This window comes from Saccoglossus kowalevskii, chromosome 13, assembly GCF_978046115.1.
Source record: "Saccoglossus kowalevskii chromosome 13, keSacKowa6.1, whole genome shotgun sequence".
NCBI classification, from domain to species: Eukaryota; Metazoa; Hemichordata; class Enteropneusta; family Harrimaniidae; genus Saccoglossus; species Saccoglossus kowalevskii.
The window spans coordinates 2,326,086-2,345,460 of record NC_140653.1 but is presented as its reverse complement, the minus strand read 5'-3'; the positions used below and the strand labels follow the sequence as shown (position 1 = coordinate 2,345,460).

The following is a 19,375-nucleotide window of genomic DNA, read 5'->3' as shown; positions in this document are numbered from 1 at the left end:
ATGGTCATTGGTTTGTTGCTATGGTCATTGGTTTGATGTTATAGTCCTGGGTTTGTTGCTATGGTTATTTGTTTGTTGTGATGGTCATTGGTTTGATGCTATGGACAATAGTTTGTTGCTATAGCCATTGGTTTGTTGCTGTGGTCATTGGTATGATGCTATGGTCATTGGTTTGTTGCTATAGCCATTGGTTTGTTGCTATGGTCATTGGTTTGATGCCATAGTCATTGGTTTGTTGCTATAGTCATTGGTTTGACACTGTAGTCAATGGTTTGATGCTATAGTCATTGGTTTGATGTTATATTCATTGGTTTGTTGCTATGGTCATTGGCTTGATGTTATAGTCCTGGGTTTGTTGCTATGGTCATTTGTTTGTTGCTATGGTCATTGGTTTGATGCTATGGTCATTGGTTTGTTGCTGTAGTCCTGAGTTTGTTGCTATGGTCATTGCTTTGTTGCTATGGTCATTGGTTTGATGCTATGGTCATTGGTTTGTTGCTACATGTATGGTCATTGGTTTCTTGCTATGGTCATTGGTTTGTTGTTATGGTCTTTGGTTTATTGTTATCGTCATTGGTTTGTTGCTATGATCATAGATTTGATGCTGTGGTCATTGGTTTTATGCTACATGTATGGTCATTGGTTTGTTGCTATGGTCATTGATTTGATGCTGTGGTCATTGGTTTGTTGCTACATGTATGGTCATTGATTTGTTGTTATGGTCATTGGTTTGTTGCTATGGTCTTTGGTTTATTGTTATCGTCATTGGTTTGTTGCTATGATCAATGATTTGATGCTGTGGTCATTGGTTTTATGCTACATGTATGGTCATTGGTTTGTTGCTATGGTCATTGATTTGATGCTGTGGTCATTGGTTTGTTGCTACATGTATGGTCATTGATTTGTTGTTATGGTCATTGGTTTGTTGCTATGGTCTTTGGTTTGTTGCTACATGTATGGTCATTGGTTTGTTGCTATGGTCATTGGTTTGTTGCTATGGTCATTGGTTTGTTGCTATGATCAATGATTTGATGCTATGGTCATTGGTTTGATGCTACATGTATGGTCATTGGTTTGTTGCTATGGTCATTGGTTTGTTGCTATGATCTTTGGTTTATTGTTATCATCATTGGTTTAATGCTACATGTATGGTAATTGGTTTGTTGCTATGGTCATTGGTTTGTTGCTATGGTCTTTGGTTTATTGTTATCATCAATTGTTTGTTGCTATGGTCATTGATTTGATGCTATGGTCATTGATTTGATGCTATGGTCATTGGTTTGATGCTACATGTATGGTCATTGGTTTGTTGCTATGGTCATTGGTTTGTTGCTATGATCTTTGGTTTATTGTTATCATCATTGGTTTAATGCTACATGTATGGTAATTGGTTTGTTGCTATGGTCATTGGTTTGTTGCTATGGTCTTTGGTTTATTGTTATCATCAATTGTTTGATGCTATGGTCATTGGTTTAATGCTACATGTATGGTAATTGGTTTGTTGCTATGGTAATTGGTTTGTTGCTATGATCTTTGGTTTATTGTTATCATCATTGGTTTAATGCTACATGTATGGTCATTGGTTTGTTGCTATGGTCATTGGTTTGTTGCTACATGTATGGTCATTGATTTGTTGCTATGGTCATTGGTTTGTTGCTATGGTCATTGGTTTGTTGCTACATGTATGGTCATTGGTTTGTTGCTATGGTTATTGGTTTGTTGCTATGGTCTTTGGTTTATTGTTATCGTCATTGGTTTGTTGCTATGGTCATTGATTTGATGCTATGGTCATTGGTTTGATGCTACATGTATGGTCATTGGTTTGTTGCTATGGTCATTGGTTTGATGCTATAGTCATTGGTTTGTTGCTACATGTATGGTCATTGATTTGTTGCTATGGTCATTGGTTTGATGCTATAGTCATTGGTTTGTTGCTATGGTCATTGGTTTGTTGCTATGGTCTTTGGCTTGTTGCTATGGTCATTGGTTTGTTGCTATGATCATTGGTTTGTTCCTATGGTCATTGGTTTGTTGCTATGGTCATTGATTAAAAACTTATTTATTTAAAATCATTATTATCAAGAAATATGAGGGTTGTGCACTAGAAACTTTGCCTCTATGTTTATTTTCTGCCAGGTTTCCGTCCTATATTTAGAAAGTCTATACGTGTAGGTGTGGTGGTTTTGGCTGCTCTGGAAAATCGTTCTTTTACAACACTTTGGGCACTAATTGGTTAACTTTAGCATAGACAAGCAGCCTATCAACTGAGATAGCTCCGCTGTTAGCAATGCACATTTCAATTAAAGAACTGAAGACATCATTAGAAAATGAACAATATGAATAGTATCAAAGCAATCGGACTTACAGTTTTTAACAAGAAGTCGAAAATATCACTTTTTACCAAAAAATTACAAAAATATTCACCAAAATAAATTAATTAGAGAATTGAAGATATCATCACAAAACGAACAAATCTGAGAGAGGTCCACATGTAGTACCTATATATGTAATATCAAAGCAATCGGACTTACAGTTTTCAACAAGAAGTCAAAAATATCACTTTTTACCAAAAATTACAAATAAAATATTCACCAAAATTAGAGAATTGAAGATATCTCACAAAATAAACAAATCTGAGAGAGGTCCACATGTAGTATCTATATATGTAATATCAAAGCAATTGAACTATTGGTTTTTAACAAGAAGTCGAAAATATCACTTTTTACCAAAAATTACAAAAATATTCACCAAAATTAGAGAATTGAAGATATCTCACAAAATAAACAAATCTGAGAGAGGTCCACATGTAGTATCTATATATGTAATATCAAAGCAATCGGACTTGCGGTTTTTAACAAGAAGTCGAAAATATCACTTTTTACCAAAAATGACAAAAATATTCACCAAAATTAGAGAATTAAAGATATCATCACGAAATGAACAAATCTGAGAGAGGTCCACATGTAGTACCTATATATGTAGTATCAAAGCAATTGGACTTGCGGTTTTTAACAAGAAGTCGAAAATATCACTTTTTACCAAAAATGACAAAAATATTCACCAAAATTAGAGAATTAAAGATATCATTACAAAATGAACAAATCTGAGAGAGGTCCACATGTAGTACCTATATATGTTATTTCAAAGCATTTGCACTTGCGGTTTTTAACAAGAAGTCGAAAATATCACTTTTTACCAAAAATGACAAAAATATTCACCAAAATTAGAGAATTGAAGATATCAACATGAAATGAACAAACCTAAGAGAGGTCTACCCAAGGTACATATACACCAAGTATCAAAGCATTCAGGCTTGTAGTTTTCAAGAAGAAGTCGAAAAAGTAAAACATTGACACGGACGACGACGACGACGAACGACGACGACGACGGACAATCACTCATATGATAAGCTCCACTCGACAAAGTCGACAGCGGAGCTAAAAAGACGTGGATGCTGCCCAGGGATACATATAGTATGGTTCACAAGGGATGCCAACTGAAACCAGGGCAAGCGTGAAAGAAAAACTGAAAGCGATGTCGGCGTCAACACCGTCAAGCTCACAGAGGTCGATTATGCAATACGTGGACAAAATATGAGAGTGTTAAAGAATTCAAACGTTTTATGAAGGAGGCTATCCTCTGTATCGATGCAAATCTCTACAAATTAGTAAATGAACAGAAACAAACAAGTGGAAGAGTTGATGATGTGGAAAAAGGATTGAAGGAACGGCAAACCAAGTTTGAACTTAACTGAAACAATAAAGTTACGCAGCTTATCACGAGAATGAATGATCTTGGAAAACAAAACAAATTGTTGATACAATGTAGCTGAAAACAACAAACTCAAAGAGAAGCAAAAAAAACAGAATGGTATTCAAGAAATTATAACTTGAGCTTTGTATGAATTGCAAAAACTGACAATGAGAACTGCATGAAAATCGTTGAAAATCTACTGATTGATGCTTTCAAGGTGGCACCCGGTGTTCCTCACATCGAAAATTTTTTAAATGCATATCGTGCTCGCAGTAAGAAATACACCAAACCATATAATCACTAAATTCTACAGCAGACCAATAAAAGAATCCGTGATTAGAAACGCAAGATTGGTAATAAAGGAATCTCATGTTTATGTTACTCGCGATCTCATCAATGAAGATTTTGAAGCAAACAATCGTTCAAAGACATAATGAAAACCGCGTATGAAGAAGGGAAGAAGCCGTCCTTCCATTAAGGTAAATTATACATGTATATAGATGGATTGCTTTAAAAACCCATTGACATTATATATTTATTAGGCTTTTGTCTTGCACCATTTCTCAATGTGGGTAGTTTTATACATGTTACTTTGCTTTAGGTTATAGTATGTTTAATGATGAGCCGTGAAATTTATAACTATAAAAAGAAAAACAAAAAATTGAACATGTGAGACCTGAAATGTAATTCTAAAATAATAAAAAAAAACTGCACGTGTGAAATTTAATTAAAAAAAATATATAAAAACAAAGGTTCCGCACCTGTTAGTAGGTGTACATTGTCACCCATTGACATCGTGTATTATTTAGGGTACGTTAGAGTAAAAGGGTGCTGTGTGTGGCATTGGAAATTGCTTTCCTTTGCACGTGCACTTTGTTTATTTACGTTGGGATACAACTTATTCTTTTTTCTGATAAACATGGCATTTATTGACTGTCTGTTACCTTTAAAATAGCATATTGGATTTTTTGGAGCAGCAGCTTTTGTTTACTTTTGTTATCCAGGTTTTTTTTTCCTTTTTTTGAACTTGAACTTTTATGTATGCATGTTTTATTTGTTTTGTGTTTGTAGTACATGTATTCATTAAATGTTATTAGTTTAGTAGGAGGCAAAAAGAAGATATAATTTTACTGCAAGAAATCCACAGCAGTTCAGAGGATGAACACAAATGGAAGGTTGGCTGGGGAGGAGACATTTTCTTTTCGCATGGAACATGGGCAAGCTGTGGGACAGCAATTTTATTACATAATAATACAACTATAAAACACACTAAAATTGTCAAAGATGCATCTGGTAGATTTATTTTTCTGGAAATAGATATTGATAGCTTTAAGGCATTGATTGGAAATATATATGTTCCGAATAGAGAAGAAGAACAGTTGTTAAGACATCAAGTAATTTTCCTTACAGTATATTGATTATGGGAGGTGATTTTAATTAATATACCAATAAATCCAGTAATAGATAAATGAGGTGAAAATATTGATCCAAGATCAACTTTCAGAAAGAAAATGTTATCTTTTATGAAATGTTATAATCTTATTGATATTTATAGAGAACTCAATCCTAATACATATAGGTTTACATAGAGAAGGGGAAATGCTGCAACGCGTTTGGATTACTTTTTGATTTCTAAACATCTGAATAATCAGGTAAAACTTTGTGATATTCATCCTTGCACAAAATCAGACCATGATGCAATTGTGATTTCGATTTCTGTTGGAGGTGATTCCCGTAGAGGCCCTGGTTTTTGGAAATTCAACTGTAGCCTGTTAGAGGACAATACTTATATGGAAAGTATTAATAAAACCATTAATGATATTCTGCGTGATACTTTATTAATTGACCACAAAACTCGTTTTGAATTCTTGAAGTACAATATTTGTCAGGCTACTGTTGAATTCTCAAAGCGACAAGCAAAAGAAAGAAGGGATAGAGAAATTGAATTGGAAAAAGAGTTGTAAAATTTAGAAAAAGAAATTGATGACAATTTGGAGAAGGATGTTTTGATGCAGTATGAAGCTTTAAAAAAAGAACTTGATAGCATTATTGATCATAAGATTCAGGGCTCTGCTATACGTTCACGCATACAATGGTATCAGAAGGGTGAAAAAAGTACCAAATATTTTTTTAACTTACAAAAACATAATTTTAAAAAGAAAACTGTAACCAAATTGATGGTTGATCAAAACGAAATTACTGGTGAACAGGACATTTTTATGAAAATTAGAAATTATATATAACAAATCACCTGGCAGTGACGGGCTACCCCCTGAATTTTATTTATTTTTCTGGGATGCATTGGTGGCCTCACTAAATTACAGTTTCAATCATGGTGTCATGTCTACCACACAAAAACAAGCTGTTATAACTTTATTGCCAAAACCTGATTTGCATAATTGGAGACGAGTATCGCTGCTCAATGCAGATTACAAAATTGCAAATAGATGCATGGCTAAACGGCTTGAAAATATTTTACCCTCCATTATTCATGAAAACAAGTCTGCTTTTATACCAGGTAGAAAAATTGTTGACAATATCAGACTTATTACAGATATTAATGATTACTGTGAAAATAGTGGTCAACCGGGAGCACTTTTGTTTGTTGACTTTACAAAAGCTTTTGATACCCTAGAATGGGATTTCTTGCATAAAGCTCTCGACTTGTTCAATTTGGGCGATTCTTTTAAGAAATGGGTTTCTGTATTTTATAACAACATTGAAAGCTATGTACTTAATAATGGCCATTCATTAGGTTGGTTCAAGTTATATCGGGACATCCGACAGGGTTGTCCATTGTCCACAGCTCTCTTTGTAATTGCCATAGAGTTGTTGGCTATTGGGCCATTCCAGTTTATATCTGCACCCCCCTGTTGATGAGCTTGTGTGTTTACTTCATGCAGAGTATAATTTCCATGGGTGTATAAGTCATACAAAGTTTTATTTCCAAATCACCATTCACCATACAGTGATAGAAATCCAAAACTATAGTTCCTACTTATGGTGTTGATGAGTTCCATTGTGCCACCATACAGAGTAGGATTTCCAAATATAACTCTCATCATATACTAATTTACCAAGTTCAAAATTTTATATTTGATAATGGCAATCCAAACTGATTAACGGTGTTGATGAGCTCATTAGTGCCACCATCCTTATCTAATTTCAGTAATAACTGTTTCATACTGACCCAATTTTTTTACCATATACAATCAGAATTCCAAGTTTTTTTAGTCATTCTGTTGGAAATCCAACCTCATCAACCGGTATGTGGCAAGATGAACTAGGCAATATTTTATTTAGTAGCCATAACTCCTGGATTTCCAGGAATTTTTTTTCCATACTCGCCTGGATTTCCAGATTCTGTTTCTCCATGAACAGTTGGAATTCCGGGGTATTTTCCCCATCATACAGTGCTGGAAATCCGACCACATCAACAGGGGGTGTAGATATAAACTGGAATGTGAACTGGTCATTCGATCATGTGACCAAATAGATGGTATTATGTTGCCATATGAGCATGAACAAAAATATCTGGCTATGCAGATGATACAGCCCTTTGCATGAGAAACCAAAATTCTGTTCACACTGCTCTATCCATTCTAAAACAGTTTCATGATTTTTCTGGTCTAGAAATTAATATGGGGAAAAAGAACTACTTGTGTTGAGTAAACTTAAACATAATTGGCAAAAGATGGATGTAATAGCCCCCACCCAAAACCAATCCGTTACTTGAGAATTTATATAGGACATAATGTTAAGAAAATTTAGAGCTTAACTTCCACCAAAAAATTGAAAAAATTAATATAAAACTTAGCATATGGAAGTCATGTGACTTGACTATTGGTGGCAGTTACACTTGCAAAGGTTTTTGGGGCTACTAATCTGCTCTTTGTAATGAACTCCATTTCTATTCCACCAAAATATGAGTTTGAAGCCCGAGCTTCTATGGAACAGGAAAAGACACCATTTAAAAAACACTTTAATTGGGGATATTAAATATGGTGGTTTGCGCATGACTGATTTGGAGTTGTTAAGGTATAGATGCAGGTTCGTGGGCACTCGAAGTGAATTTTTTGCTTTTCTTACCCAGACAGTCTTGGCTAGATAGTGTTAAAATTTCGGAGCATTGTCAATGCAGGAACATGCCCAAATGCTCGGCGACCTCTGGTACTATGGCACTCTATGAATGAGGTATTTCCAGGGGTCAGGGTTCGTTTAATTTTTATCGACCCATTGCGTCTGCTCGTAGTTGAATGAAACCTGTTTCGATTTACAATAGTTGTCTTCCATTTTGACCTTTTCTCACCAGCGTTTGAGCGATTGGGTACAAAAACTGCAAATAGCTGTTGTGTAGCAAAATATTACGGCCCATTTCAACCAAGCCGTGTAACTTCGCATGGTCTACTTCACCTGAGATCGTGAAAAACTGCGTCATAAAGAGTATTTTTTTAAAGGTTTGAGGAAAGTTAAATTTAGACTCAACCCACTCAATGGCGATCGCTATGTTTATATAACTGTATGAATATCTCATCGGCTTTACGTAATCCATTGTGCTCCTCTCTAAGTGGAAAGATAACATGATGCCATGACAGTTTTCACAAGGTTTTGACTCCGTCGAATATTTTACGTCCGTTTCCCTCGTATTGTAAATATTTTTTTTTTATTTTTTTATCTGACGATTGAACATCAGCGAGCATTGGGGTATGACGGATTTTGGCATGTCGTCGTGATGCAATAGCCATTTTTGTGGACGATTAATGTAACTTTCATAAAACGCCATTATCTCTATTCGTGTTTTCTGGTTGGTTAGAGAGATTGAAAATTAATTAGCTCCCACAGTTTTTGTCAGTTTGTCTTGACATTTTCACACTATTTTGACAACGTCTCTACGAACAAAAGGATGTCTGAGCTTATTTTTAAAGCTTTGCATTCTCGGACAATGACATTCGAAGTGTGAAATACTGACCGGGATTGACTATATGGCACACATCCTGCTTGACAACTTTGTAATATGAAAACAAAACATACTAAATATACGCCCGGACGCCCATTTGTTAATAAATAACTGATAAACGTTGTGTAAAAGTTTCACTCAAAATAAACAAGAATTGTGCGAGCTATTTAGATTTGAACTTCCATGGTAAGCTGAAAAACACAAGTGGAGATAATGGCTAATTTGCATAACAATTCACTCGGTAAGAAGTTTGCTAATGCTCATAATTAAAATGGCTGTAACAGTTCTAAATTTAAACTCATTATCGATTTGTAAAAAGTTAAATATAGTGCATAATATGGAGATCCCGTCATTACTTTTTTTTCACCATGTTTCTTTTTGATTATTTATGTACAGCCTTGCTAAATCTTGCTAAGCATTTAAACAAGCAGCCAGTCGGCTGAGATAGCTCCACTGTTAGCAATGCACATTTCAATTAAAGAAAATCAGTAGAAAATGAACAATATGTAGACTTGCTGTTTTTAACAAGAATTCAAAAATATCACTTTTCACCAAAAATCACAAAAATATTCATCACAATTAGAGAATAGAGGATATCATCACGAAATGAACACATCTGAGAGAGGTCTACATGTAGTACCTATATATGTAATATCAAAGCAATCGGACTTGCGGTTTTTAACAAGAAGTCGAAAATATCACTTTTTACCAAAAATGACAAAATATTCACCAAAATTAGAGAATTGAAGATATGATCACAAAATGAACAAATCTGAGAGAGGTCTACCCAAGGTACATATACACCAAGTATCAAAGCATTCAGGCTTGTAGTTTTCAAGAAGAACTCGAATAAGTAAAAAATTGACACGGACGACGAACACTGATGGACAATCACTCATATGATAAGCTCCGCTCGACAAAGTCGACAGCGGAGCTAAAAATATCACTTTTTACCAAAAATGACAAAAATAATCATCAAAATTAGAGAATTAAAGATATCATCACGAAATGAACACATCTGGGAGAGGTCCACATGTAGTACCTATATATGTAATATCATAGCAATTGGAATATGCGGTTTTTAACAAGAAGTCGAAAATATCACTTTTTAACAAAAATGACAAAAATATTCACCAAAATTAGAGAAGATATCATCATGAAATGAACAAATCTAAGAGAGGTCTACTCAAGGTACATATACACCAAGTATCAAAGCATTCAGGCTTATAGTTTTCAAGAAGAAGTTGAAAAAGTAAAACATTGACACGAACAACGGACGGACACTCATACATGTATGATAAGCTCTGCTCGACAAAGTCGACAGCGGAGCTAAAAATATATTGTTACTACCCGGTATGGGTTGCAAGATGTTTGAATCACTTCAGAATAGACAGTGAAACATGAACTATATGAGGTATCTTTCTTGCATGGCAGCAGAATAAACTTTTTGTGAGATTCATCTCAGAATTCAGATTGAACATTTTGTACATTTCCTGTATACAGTACATATGGTCCAAGTAGAGAACACATAGTACAGTAGTGCAAAGGTCATACAATAATATAGAGTAATCTAAGTATAAAGGACCTAATAAGAATGAATATTTATGACATTTTAAGTTTTAAAAGAGGGTAATAAAATCAACGGAGGCAATAACGCCAAGTTAGTACTACATATGTATTTCGCACAGAGTGCAATAGGAACTAGGTGTTACTGTGGGGGGAGGGGTTAATAATAACTAGGTACTGTTGCAGGGGGTGCAGTAATAAGGGGATGCAATAAATAAACACTAGTACACTATGCAATCAAACATTTCCAGGCACTCACTATGATCTCTGATGCTATAATGCTTGAAATTACAATTGATTTGTTTCAATTTACGGATACAGAATAGGATTACTCTCAAACATTTGCAAATCATGCGAGTTTTCTTCTTGAGAAATCTTCCTCACATTTCACCATACATAGTGATGAAAGCTGCATGCATACCCTAATCTTCAAAATCTTTGGTATAACCCGATTTAAGGAAAATCACTTTATGATGAGTTGTAGCCACATATTAATTCAACTGTTTGCAGATGTTCCATGTACTACTTTAACACTATGAGTATTTTATAATCAAATGACTATTGGGTAATTTTATTAACACTTACACATTCCCCGGAGGGATTGGCAATGGTTACAAAAGTTTAAAAAGGAATAAAAGGTTACAAAACAGAAAATAGATAAGAAAAAAAAAAAAAAAAAAAAAATCTAAGCTAATACATTACAGATAATAGCTAGTATAAAATAATGATACTACGATAGATAGAAAACAAAATGCAAAACTCAAATAGTGAGAGAAGGTTGTCACTGGGGTTGCTGTCTTATTTCAAAACACTTTTTTAGGTACCTTGCTACGGGGAGTGTTAGGCCACTGTTGTTTAGCAAGGCTATGAATTGAGTCTTTAGCGGCAAATTTTTAAAGTTTTGGATTATAGTTTTTGCTATTTCGAATAGGACATTTCTTTCGGGGGTATATCTTTTACATGACATCATGAGGTGATACTCATCTTCTACTTCATTTTTATCACAAAGGTTGCATAATCTATTAGCAAGGGGTATTCCTTTGTGTCTGCCAGTCTCAATTTTCAAGTTATGGTCACTGAGGCGGAATTTAGTTAAATTTTCGCGCATATCAATGTTTTTCAGGGTAACAAGGTATGTTTCGAAAGCAAAATTGTTTTTTAATTCTCTGTATGTTCTTAATTTATTTTTTTCATTTTGTTTTGATCGATTGTCATTATGTAATTCACTTTTCCAAGTTGATATGAATGATGTTTGTATATTTTTGTTGATTTGTCCTAATTCCCTTGCAGTTAGAGTTTCATCGCTGTCGATCAGGTAAGAATGGTTGATGTTATTTAAAAGGGAATCAATATTGGTGTACCATTTACTGTTAATTTCTTTATTTTCTTGGAAAGCTAGTTTTAGTAATGGATTTGACGAGTTCTTTATACGATTAAAATATTTTATCATTTGTTTTTCGATAAAAGTCTCCAATGGGTAACGTCCAAGTTCGCCGTATAAACCCATTGTTGTAGTGTTTTTGGATGTATCCAAAAGAAAACGAAGATAATTTATATGTACATCTTCAATTGGTGATTTTAGTGAAATTTCATCTCCCCATACATCACTACCATATGTGAGAATTGATCTGATTAGTTTATCAAACAGAGAGAGTGACAGTGGTATACTTAGATTTTTGCCTGTTTTTCCCTTTAAGGAAAATAAGGCCTTTAAAGCTTTTCTTTTTATGCTTTTTAGGCCTTCCTTGAATTTTCCATTAGCGCTTACTATTAATCCTAGGTAATTGGTTGATTTTACAGTAATTAACTCACAACCTTCAAAGAAGAAAATATCATTCTCTAGAAGTCTGTTTGATCTGTTAAAGATCATAGTTTTTGTCTTTTCCGTGTTAACAGTTAGATGCCATTTTTTAGTGTATATCGATAAATTATCAAGGCAAGTTTGTAATCCTGTTTTTGATTCAGAAAGTATTACAAGATCGTCAGCATACATTATACAGTTAATAGGTGTGTTTTGTAGTTTGGGTGGGTCACATCTAGGTTTATTAAGGACATCTGGTAAATCGTTTATGAAAATGTTGAATAGGGTTGGGCTTAAGTTACAGCCCTGTTTTACTCCCACCCTTGAAGTGAAGTGTTCAGTTAATCCTTCTTTGCTCTTAACTTTATATTTTACCTTACTATACATATTTTTTATAATTTTATAGATTTTACCCGATATTCCAAGTTTTAACAATTTAATATACAACCCCTGATGCCAGACACTGTCGAAGGCCTTTTTTAGGTCAACAAAGCACGCATATATTTTATTTGTATTTTTACTATTATTTTTTTGTATTTTAATATTTTCTTTGTTATTGGCAGTGCTGCTATTATAAAGATATTTGTTAATTATTGTCTTAAGAATGAAGATATTGTCTGTTGTGCGTCGATCTTTTCGGAATCCGAATTGCTTGTTTGAAAGTATGTTCTTTTTTTCTAAGAATGTGGTTAGTCTAATGTTTAGAATGCTTGTAAATAATTTGCCAAGGCAACTAGAAATGGCGATGCCTCTATAGTTAGATGGGTTGGATTTGGAGCCGGATTTGTGGATTGGTATCAAAAAACTGAGGTTCCAAGAATCTGGAAAGTGGTTTGAATTAAAAATTATATTAAAAAGCTTATGTATGGCTTTCAGTAAGTTGGCTTGGCTGTGTTTTAGCATTTCATTGCAAATTTTATCTTGACTCGAAGCTTTATTATTTTTCAATAGGTTAATTCCTTTTAAAATTTCATCTTTTAGAATTGGACCGTTCAAGTCAGAATTAAGAGCCATGTGTTCTTCTTTGTTCTTTAATTCAGTAGTTAAATCGTCACTGTGGGATGTGGAATTTGCATTAAATAACTTTTTAAAATATGATAGCCATTCAACTGGTTTTATATTGTTATTACACTCGTTGTGCGATTCTTCATTATTCATTTCACGCAATGTTTTCCAGAATTCAGAAGGGTTTTCTTTTGAGGTTTCAAGTTGGTTTAGTAGTAGAGCTTTTTTTTGTTTTTTCTTCTCTTTGATGGTTTTTTTGAACAGTTTTCTTGTTTGGAAGAAACGACAACGTATATTTGGGTTTTGGGGAAATTTTTCCAGCAAATTTGAAAGGCTTCTCAGCTCTTTTCTGATGGACCAACAATCTTGATCAAACCAATTTTTCTTTTTTTTCTTCTTTTTTTTCTTTATTTTGGGGGTGATTTTTTTTAGACTTCTGTCTGCAATGGAGGTGATTAAATTTTCAAAGTCAATAATTGCCTTGTCTGTATCATTGTCACTATAGGATCTGTTAAGATAATATTCGATATCACTGTTATGTAATAGCTGTGATGTTTCAAAATGATGTTTTGCTTGGTTATCCCATATATATTTAGATGGCAGGGGGTCTAATATATTTGTTTTTGGTGTTTTATTTATTTTGAAAAGACTATCTTTTATTGCGTGTATGGACAATGTTATTAAACAATGGTCTGAGATTAATGAGAGACCATGTACTTTAAAGTAATTAATTTTATCAAATAATGGTTTAGAAGTAATAGCAAAGTCAATGGTACTGCTACCTCTTGGTGTGTGGCATGTGTATTTACCTATTGAATCACCCATACTTCTACCGTTTAAAATGATTAGGTTGCAGTCTATGCATAATTGAATTAGTTTCCTGCCGAATTTGTTTACACTGTATGATGAGTGGACATCCATGTTATTTCGTTTCCGAAAATTGTCATTGATATAATGAGTTGGTAGGGGGAGATGCTGGTTTTTACTGTCATCGACTACATCATCTAAGTTGCCAATTCTACTATTAAAATCACCTAATAGGATGATGTCACCTTCAGATGAGAATTTTAAGATGTCTTTTTCTAAGAGACTAAATAGGTCAAGATCTTTGTTTTTATAAATAAAGGAATTTTCAGGGGGAATGTAAATACAACCAACAAATAGGTGTTTGTCTGAATTGAGTATTGCTTTGTTGATTTTGCACCAAATAAAGTTATTTGTACAGCCTTTAATTTCAGTGAGGTGTTTTTTATATCTATTTCTAAATAAAACAGCAACCCCTCCCCTCTGTTTTTTAGGGTTTTTAACACATTCATTTCTGTCATGGCGAATCATGTCAAAATCATCTAAACTACCATTAAAATAATGACAGGGACTGTGTCATAATCAATGTATATAGTCACTTGAAATTGTTCATTATTCTTGATGCTACATACACCCCATATTTTACTGCCATATGAACAAATTTTCTTAACTATTGTGATTTTGTGAAAATATAGTAATTTGGTTCAAGTTGAATTGCCAATGTAAACTTCAAATGTGTATACCCACTTTCAGTGCCTCTATCTCAAGAGGAACTCTGACCCAATTTAATGACCATAATGCATGATTTTCACTCTTTCTTCCTACATACATGTATTATTACATTGTAATATATCTCTTCATGCATCCGAAAAGAAAAAAAACAATACTGGTTTATGATATAATAATGATGGTAAATAACACTGACTAATGCATTAACATTAGTAACGTGTACGTCACTACGGAACGGGACAACTCCCTCATTCCAGCGCAGACCTGCTTTGTTCACAACACACAAAGGGGAACAGCTGATCGGCATTGACGTTCATTTAACCCACTATATTTACGAAATATTACGGATTACACGGGTACTCATTTGCCTGTTAATGAACAGAAAAGATCTGCTGACATCTGAAAACAGCACCCATTCTAACACAGAAGAAATAACAGCAAAGCAACGTATGATTTGGTCAATAAACTCAACTTCCGTTATATTATTTGTAGTTGACAGGCCTCGCCGTCGAAATCAAGGCCGAGGCAGCGATGTAAATGTGGGGCTGTCGTACACAGCTTGGCCAAACTAATTGAACTTAATTACATTAATTGCAATATCTCCCGCTTACCTGTGCCTTGCAACAACCCGCCATCGTCTCCTATGGGCTAAATAAGTATTGTTCTAGGAACTGTCACATCGGATCATAACACGATTTTGTTGTTTATATCAATAGTCCACAAGTCACCATATGCAAATGTAGCTCTATGCAAATACTAAAAATGACCTCATTTCGTTTGTTACTAGTATTCCAACCCCGTCACCAGATCTCGCGAGACTGCCGATGATATCGCCTAAAATGAATACAAATGATTTGATTTTTTTTCTTCAAAAAGAGTGCGATTTCAATTTGTGAAATTTGTTCAAACCACATTCTGTACTATGATATATCTCTCTAATATTGTCAAAACGTACGTGTTATACTTGTCATAAAAATCAGTGACTGTCACGTAATTTTGCGAGATGGATATATAAGACAATTAATTTAAAAATGCTTTATTCCAATCGTCCAGAAAATTTGACATTTCTAATTCAACAATAATAAAATATAAAATTAGTTAACAGAAAACTATTATTTTGTTTCAATCCTCTTACAAGTTTGCTGGCAATAGGATGATACTAGTATACTATTCTGTTGTTGTTTTTTATTTCAATGTAAATTTAAATTTGTTATTGAGTTACTCATGTTGAATACATGTAGTACTAGTATGTTTCTTTCTTTGTTAAATAATTTACAGTTAATTAACAGTTTATTGAATGGTGTATTTTTACTTCTATTATATGGCAAGGAGACCAAGTTAATTTTTTTACTTTTTTTTATTGCCAGTTTATGACAACGTTCGTTAGAGGTTTTCTACCAGGCTTCATTCTACGTTTTGCTGGCTTTGTTCACTCTATTCAAAATTTGTTTTGTCCGAATTCTTTTTGTCCAGAAAGATACCAGCATAAGTCAATATTGATGTGAGAGCGGTCAAATGCCACTCGCTCCGTCGCCAAGCGAGCTCGATAGATAACATGATGTGATCGCATTTCTGCTATATATAGAATTTTTATAGATACCGTGAAACACATTGATGTCATTTTAGCAATTTTGAGCCAATGCAGAAACAACAGAAACTCATTGTGAGAATATACTTTATTCTAAATTAGTTACATCTTGAATTAGAGATTTTTCAGATTAACTAAAATAACATGCTAGCTAAAGAGACTTGTTTTACAGTAGGTAAGTGTATCTGATTCCCATTCATTCGTTCTAAGTTATGTTTTATTATTTTCCAGTAAAAATGTTTTAGTTGAAAAATGAATTTATATGACAGTTTAAGTATGTGGTGACAGTGTGCAAAATTAAAACAACAAAGGGACAGTTTAGGCTTAATTTGTGAAGAGTGACTAGCACATTTTTGTGACTGGTGTAACTCCAGTTGAATAAAAGACCGGTCTATGTAATGTATGAATCTAATACTGGCCTGTTACTTCGATTAGAGACACAATGTTAGCACCTCAAAAGGAAAAACTTTTGGTGGTGGAATCTTCAAATGTGATATATGAAATTTAAAAAAATTAATGTTTAATTGGATAATTGTTATGTGGCTTATTGAAATCTGTAATTATTAAAAGTAAACATGCATTTTGATAAAATTTAAATTGTTTATTTGTTTATTTTAATAAACTCTCACCACACTCTTGACACTTTTCTGAAACTGATTTAAAATGAACCAACAAATTTTTAGTAGGCAAGATTGATGCATGTTTTTTTCACTGTGATATGAAAAATACGAAAAAAATGTTACTTATCTCTAAGGTTTCTACAGATACCAAACAATTCAAAGTCCTACATTTGAAGTTATAGATGAAATCATTTTCTCAAAAGTACTAAACATAGTTATTAAGATGCCAAAAGCAGTATACAAAATTAAGCCAGGAAAAAATAATTAAAAAAAATTATGATAAATCAGTTGGTGAAAATAAAAGGGATTAACCACAATGATTATTGGTCTATACTCAGCGTCTTCGATGTCTCTATGTGATTAATAATAACATTTGGACAGACCATCTCATTAATCTATATAGTAGAAACACTAAAATAATTTAAAACAAAAATGAACAAGGCTATTGTGAAGGGAAAAAAGGGAAATTATATTTATAATTAAAATTCAATTATAGCTACAGGAAAATCATATATGCAATAAAACAATACAACAGAAGAAGACGATATTGCTAATTAAATATTAAAAACAAACAATGAATTATTAGTTGCAAGTAAATTAGGTGATATATTGGAACTGGTGAAGTTTTTACATTGTTCATTTATGCTGCACTCAAGAAATCTGTGTAAATAGTAACAGTACTTTACACGCGTTGCATACTAAATTTCTATGAATATATTTCGGTGTTCTGGCCGCAATGATATCTGGGAAGGAGAATGGGCGCGAAGACCACCGCCATTTTTAGGTTTTAATCCCTCGACCGTTTGTGTCAAAAAGTGGATAACTGTTGAACTATTCAATTACGCTACGATAACAGCGTGAAATAACTGAAGAAATCCTGGCATAAATGCCATTAAAAAACTTACTGGCGCAATATGCGTTCCTTCGCGCTATATTTCACGTTGGCGTTGATCGGACGTTTTCGGTCCAATACTGGTAAGTTAAATCTACACAAACAGGACGCTGTTTTGGGATTCCTCAAGGTATGGCGTCATGCGAATACATACGAATATTAGTTACTACCATTGAAATCCATACATTGCTTAAGAATTACGTCATGTGAAAACCCATAACGCACCCTTCATAATGCCTTCTACAAGATGTTACACACCGACATAAGCATGTAATAGCTAACGTGTATGCCTTCTACAAGATGTTACACACCGACATAAGCATGTAATAGCTAACGTGTATGCCTTCTACAAGATGTTACACACCGACATAAGCATGTAATAGCTAACGTGTATGCCTTCTACAAGATGTTACACACCGACATAAGCATGTAATAGCTAACGTGTATGCCTTCTACAAGATGTTACACACTGACAAAAGCATGTAATAGCTAACGTGTATGCTTTCTACAAGATGTTACACACCGACATAAGCATGTAATAGCTAACGTGTATGCCTTCTACAAGATGTTACACACCGACATAAGCATGTAATAGCTAACGTGTATGCCTTCTACAAGATGTTACACACCGACATAAGCATGTAATAGCTAACGTGTATGCCTTCTACAAGATGTTACACACTGACAAAAGCATGTAATAGCTAACGTGTATGCTTTCTACAAGATGTTACACACCGACATAAGCATGTAATAGCTAACGTGTATGCTTTCTACAAGATGTTACACACCGACATAAGCATGTAATAGCTAACGTGTATGCCTTCTACAAGATGTTACACACCGACATAAGCATGTAATAGCTAACGTGTATGCCTTCTACAAGATGTTACACACCGACATAAGCATGTAATAGCTAACGTGTATGCCTTCTACAAGATGTTACACACTGACAAAAGCATGTAATAGCTAACGTGTATGCTTTCTACAAGATGTTACACACCGACATAAGCATGTAATAGCTAACGTGTATGCCTTCTACAAGATGTTACACACTGACATAAGCATGTAATAGCTAACGTGTATGCTTTCTACAAGATGTTACACACCGACATAAGCATGTAATAGCTAACGTGTATGCCTTCTACAAGATGTTACACACTGACATAAGCATGTAATAGCTAACGTGTATGCTTTCTACAAGATGTTACACACCGACATAAGCATGTAATAGCTAACGTGTATGCCTTCTACAAGATGTTACACACCGACATAAGCATGTAATAGCTAACGTGTATGCCTTCTACAAGATGTTACACACCGACATAAGCATGTAATAGCTAACGTGTATGCCTTCTACAAGATGTTACACACCGACATAAGCATGTAATAGCTAACGTGTATGCCTTCTACAAGATGTTACACACCGACATAAGCATGTAATAGCTAACGTGTATGCCTTCTACAAGATGTTACACACCGACATAAGCATGTAATAGCTAACGTGTATGCCTTCTACAAGATGTTACACACCGACATAAGCATGTAATAGCTAACGTGTATGCCTTCTACAAGATGTTACGCACCGACATAAGTATGTAATAGATAACGTGTATGCTTTCTACAAGATGTTACACACCGACATAAGCATGTAATAGCTAAC

The 19,375-nt window shown here is 34.0% G+C and overlaps 1 protein-coding gene across 2 annotated transcripts in view; it reads right to left on the bottom strand.

Annotated features, from left to right (window-relative positions):
* The window catches only part of LOC102800696 (serine incorporator 5-like), a 56,331-nt gene extending 40,987 nt beyond the window's left edge, over window positions 1-15,344 (bottom strand). For both annotated transcript variants that reach the window (XM_085506859.1, XM_085506858.1), the window contains exon 1: window positions 15,227-15,344. In XM_085506859.1, the coding sequence (XP_085362985.1) occupies window positions 15,227-15,250 (24 nt within the window). In that variant the 5' untranslated portion in view covers window positions 15,251-15,344. The remainder of the gene's footprint in view (window positions 1-15,226) is intronic.
* Between the last annotated feature and the right edge of the window lie 4,031 nt (window positions 15,345-19,375).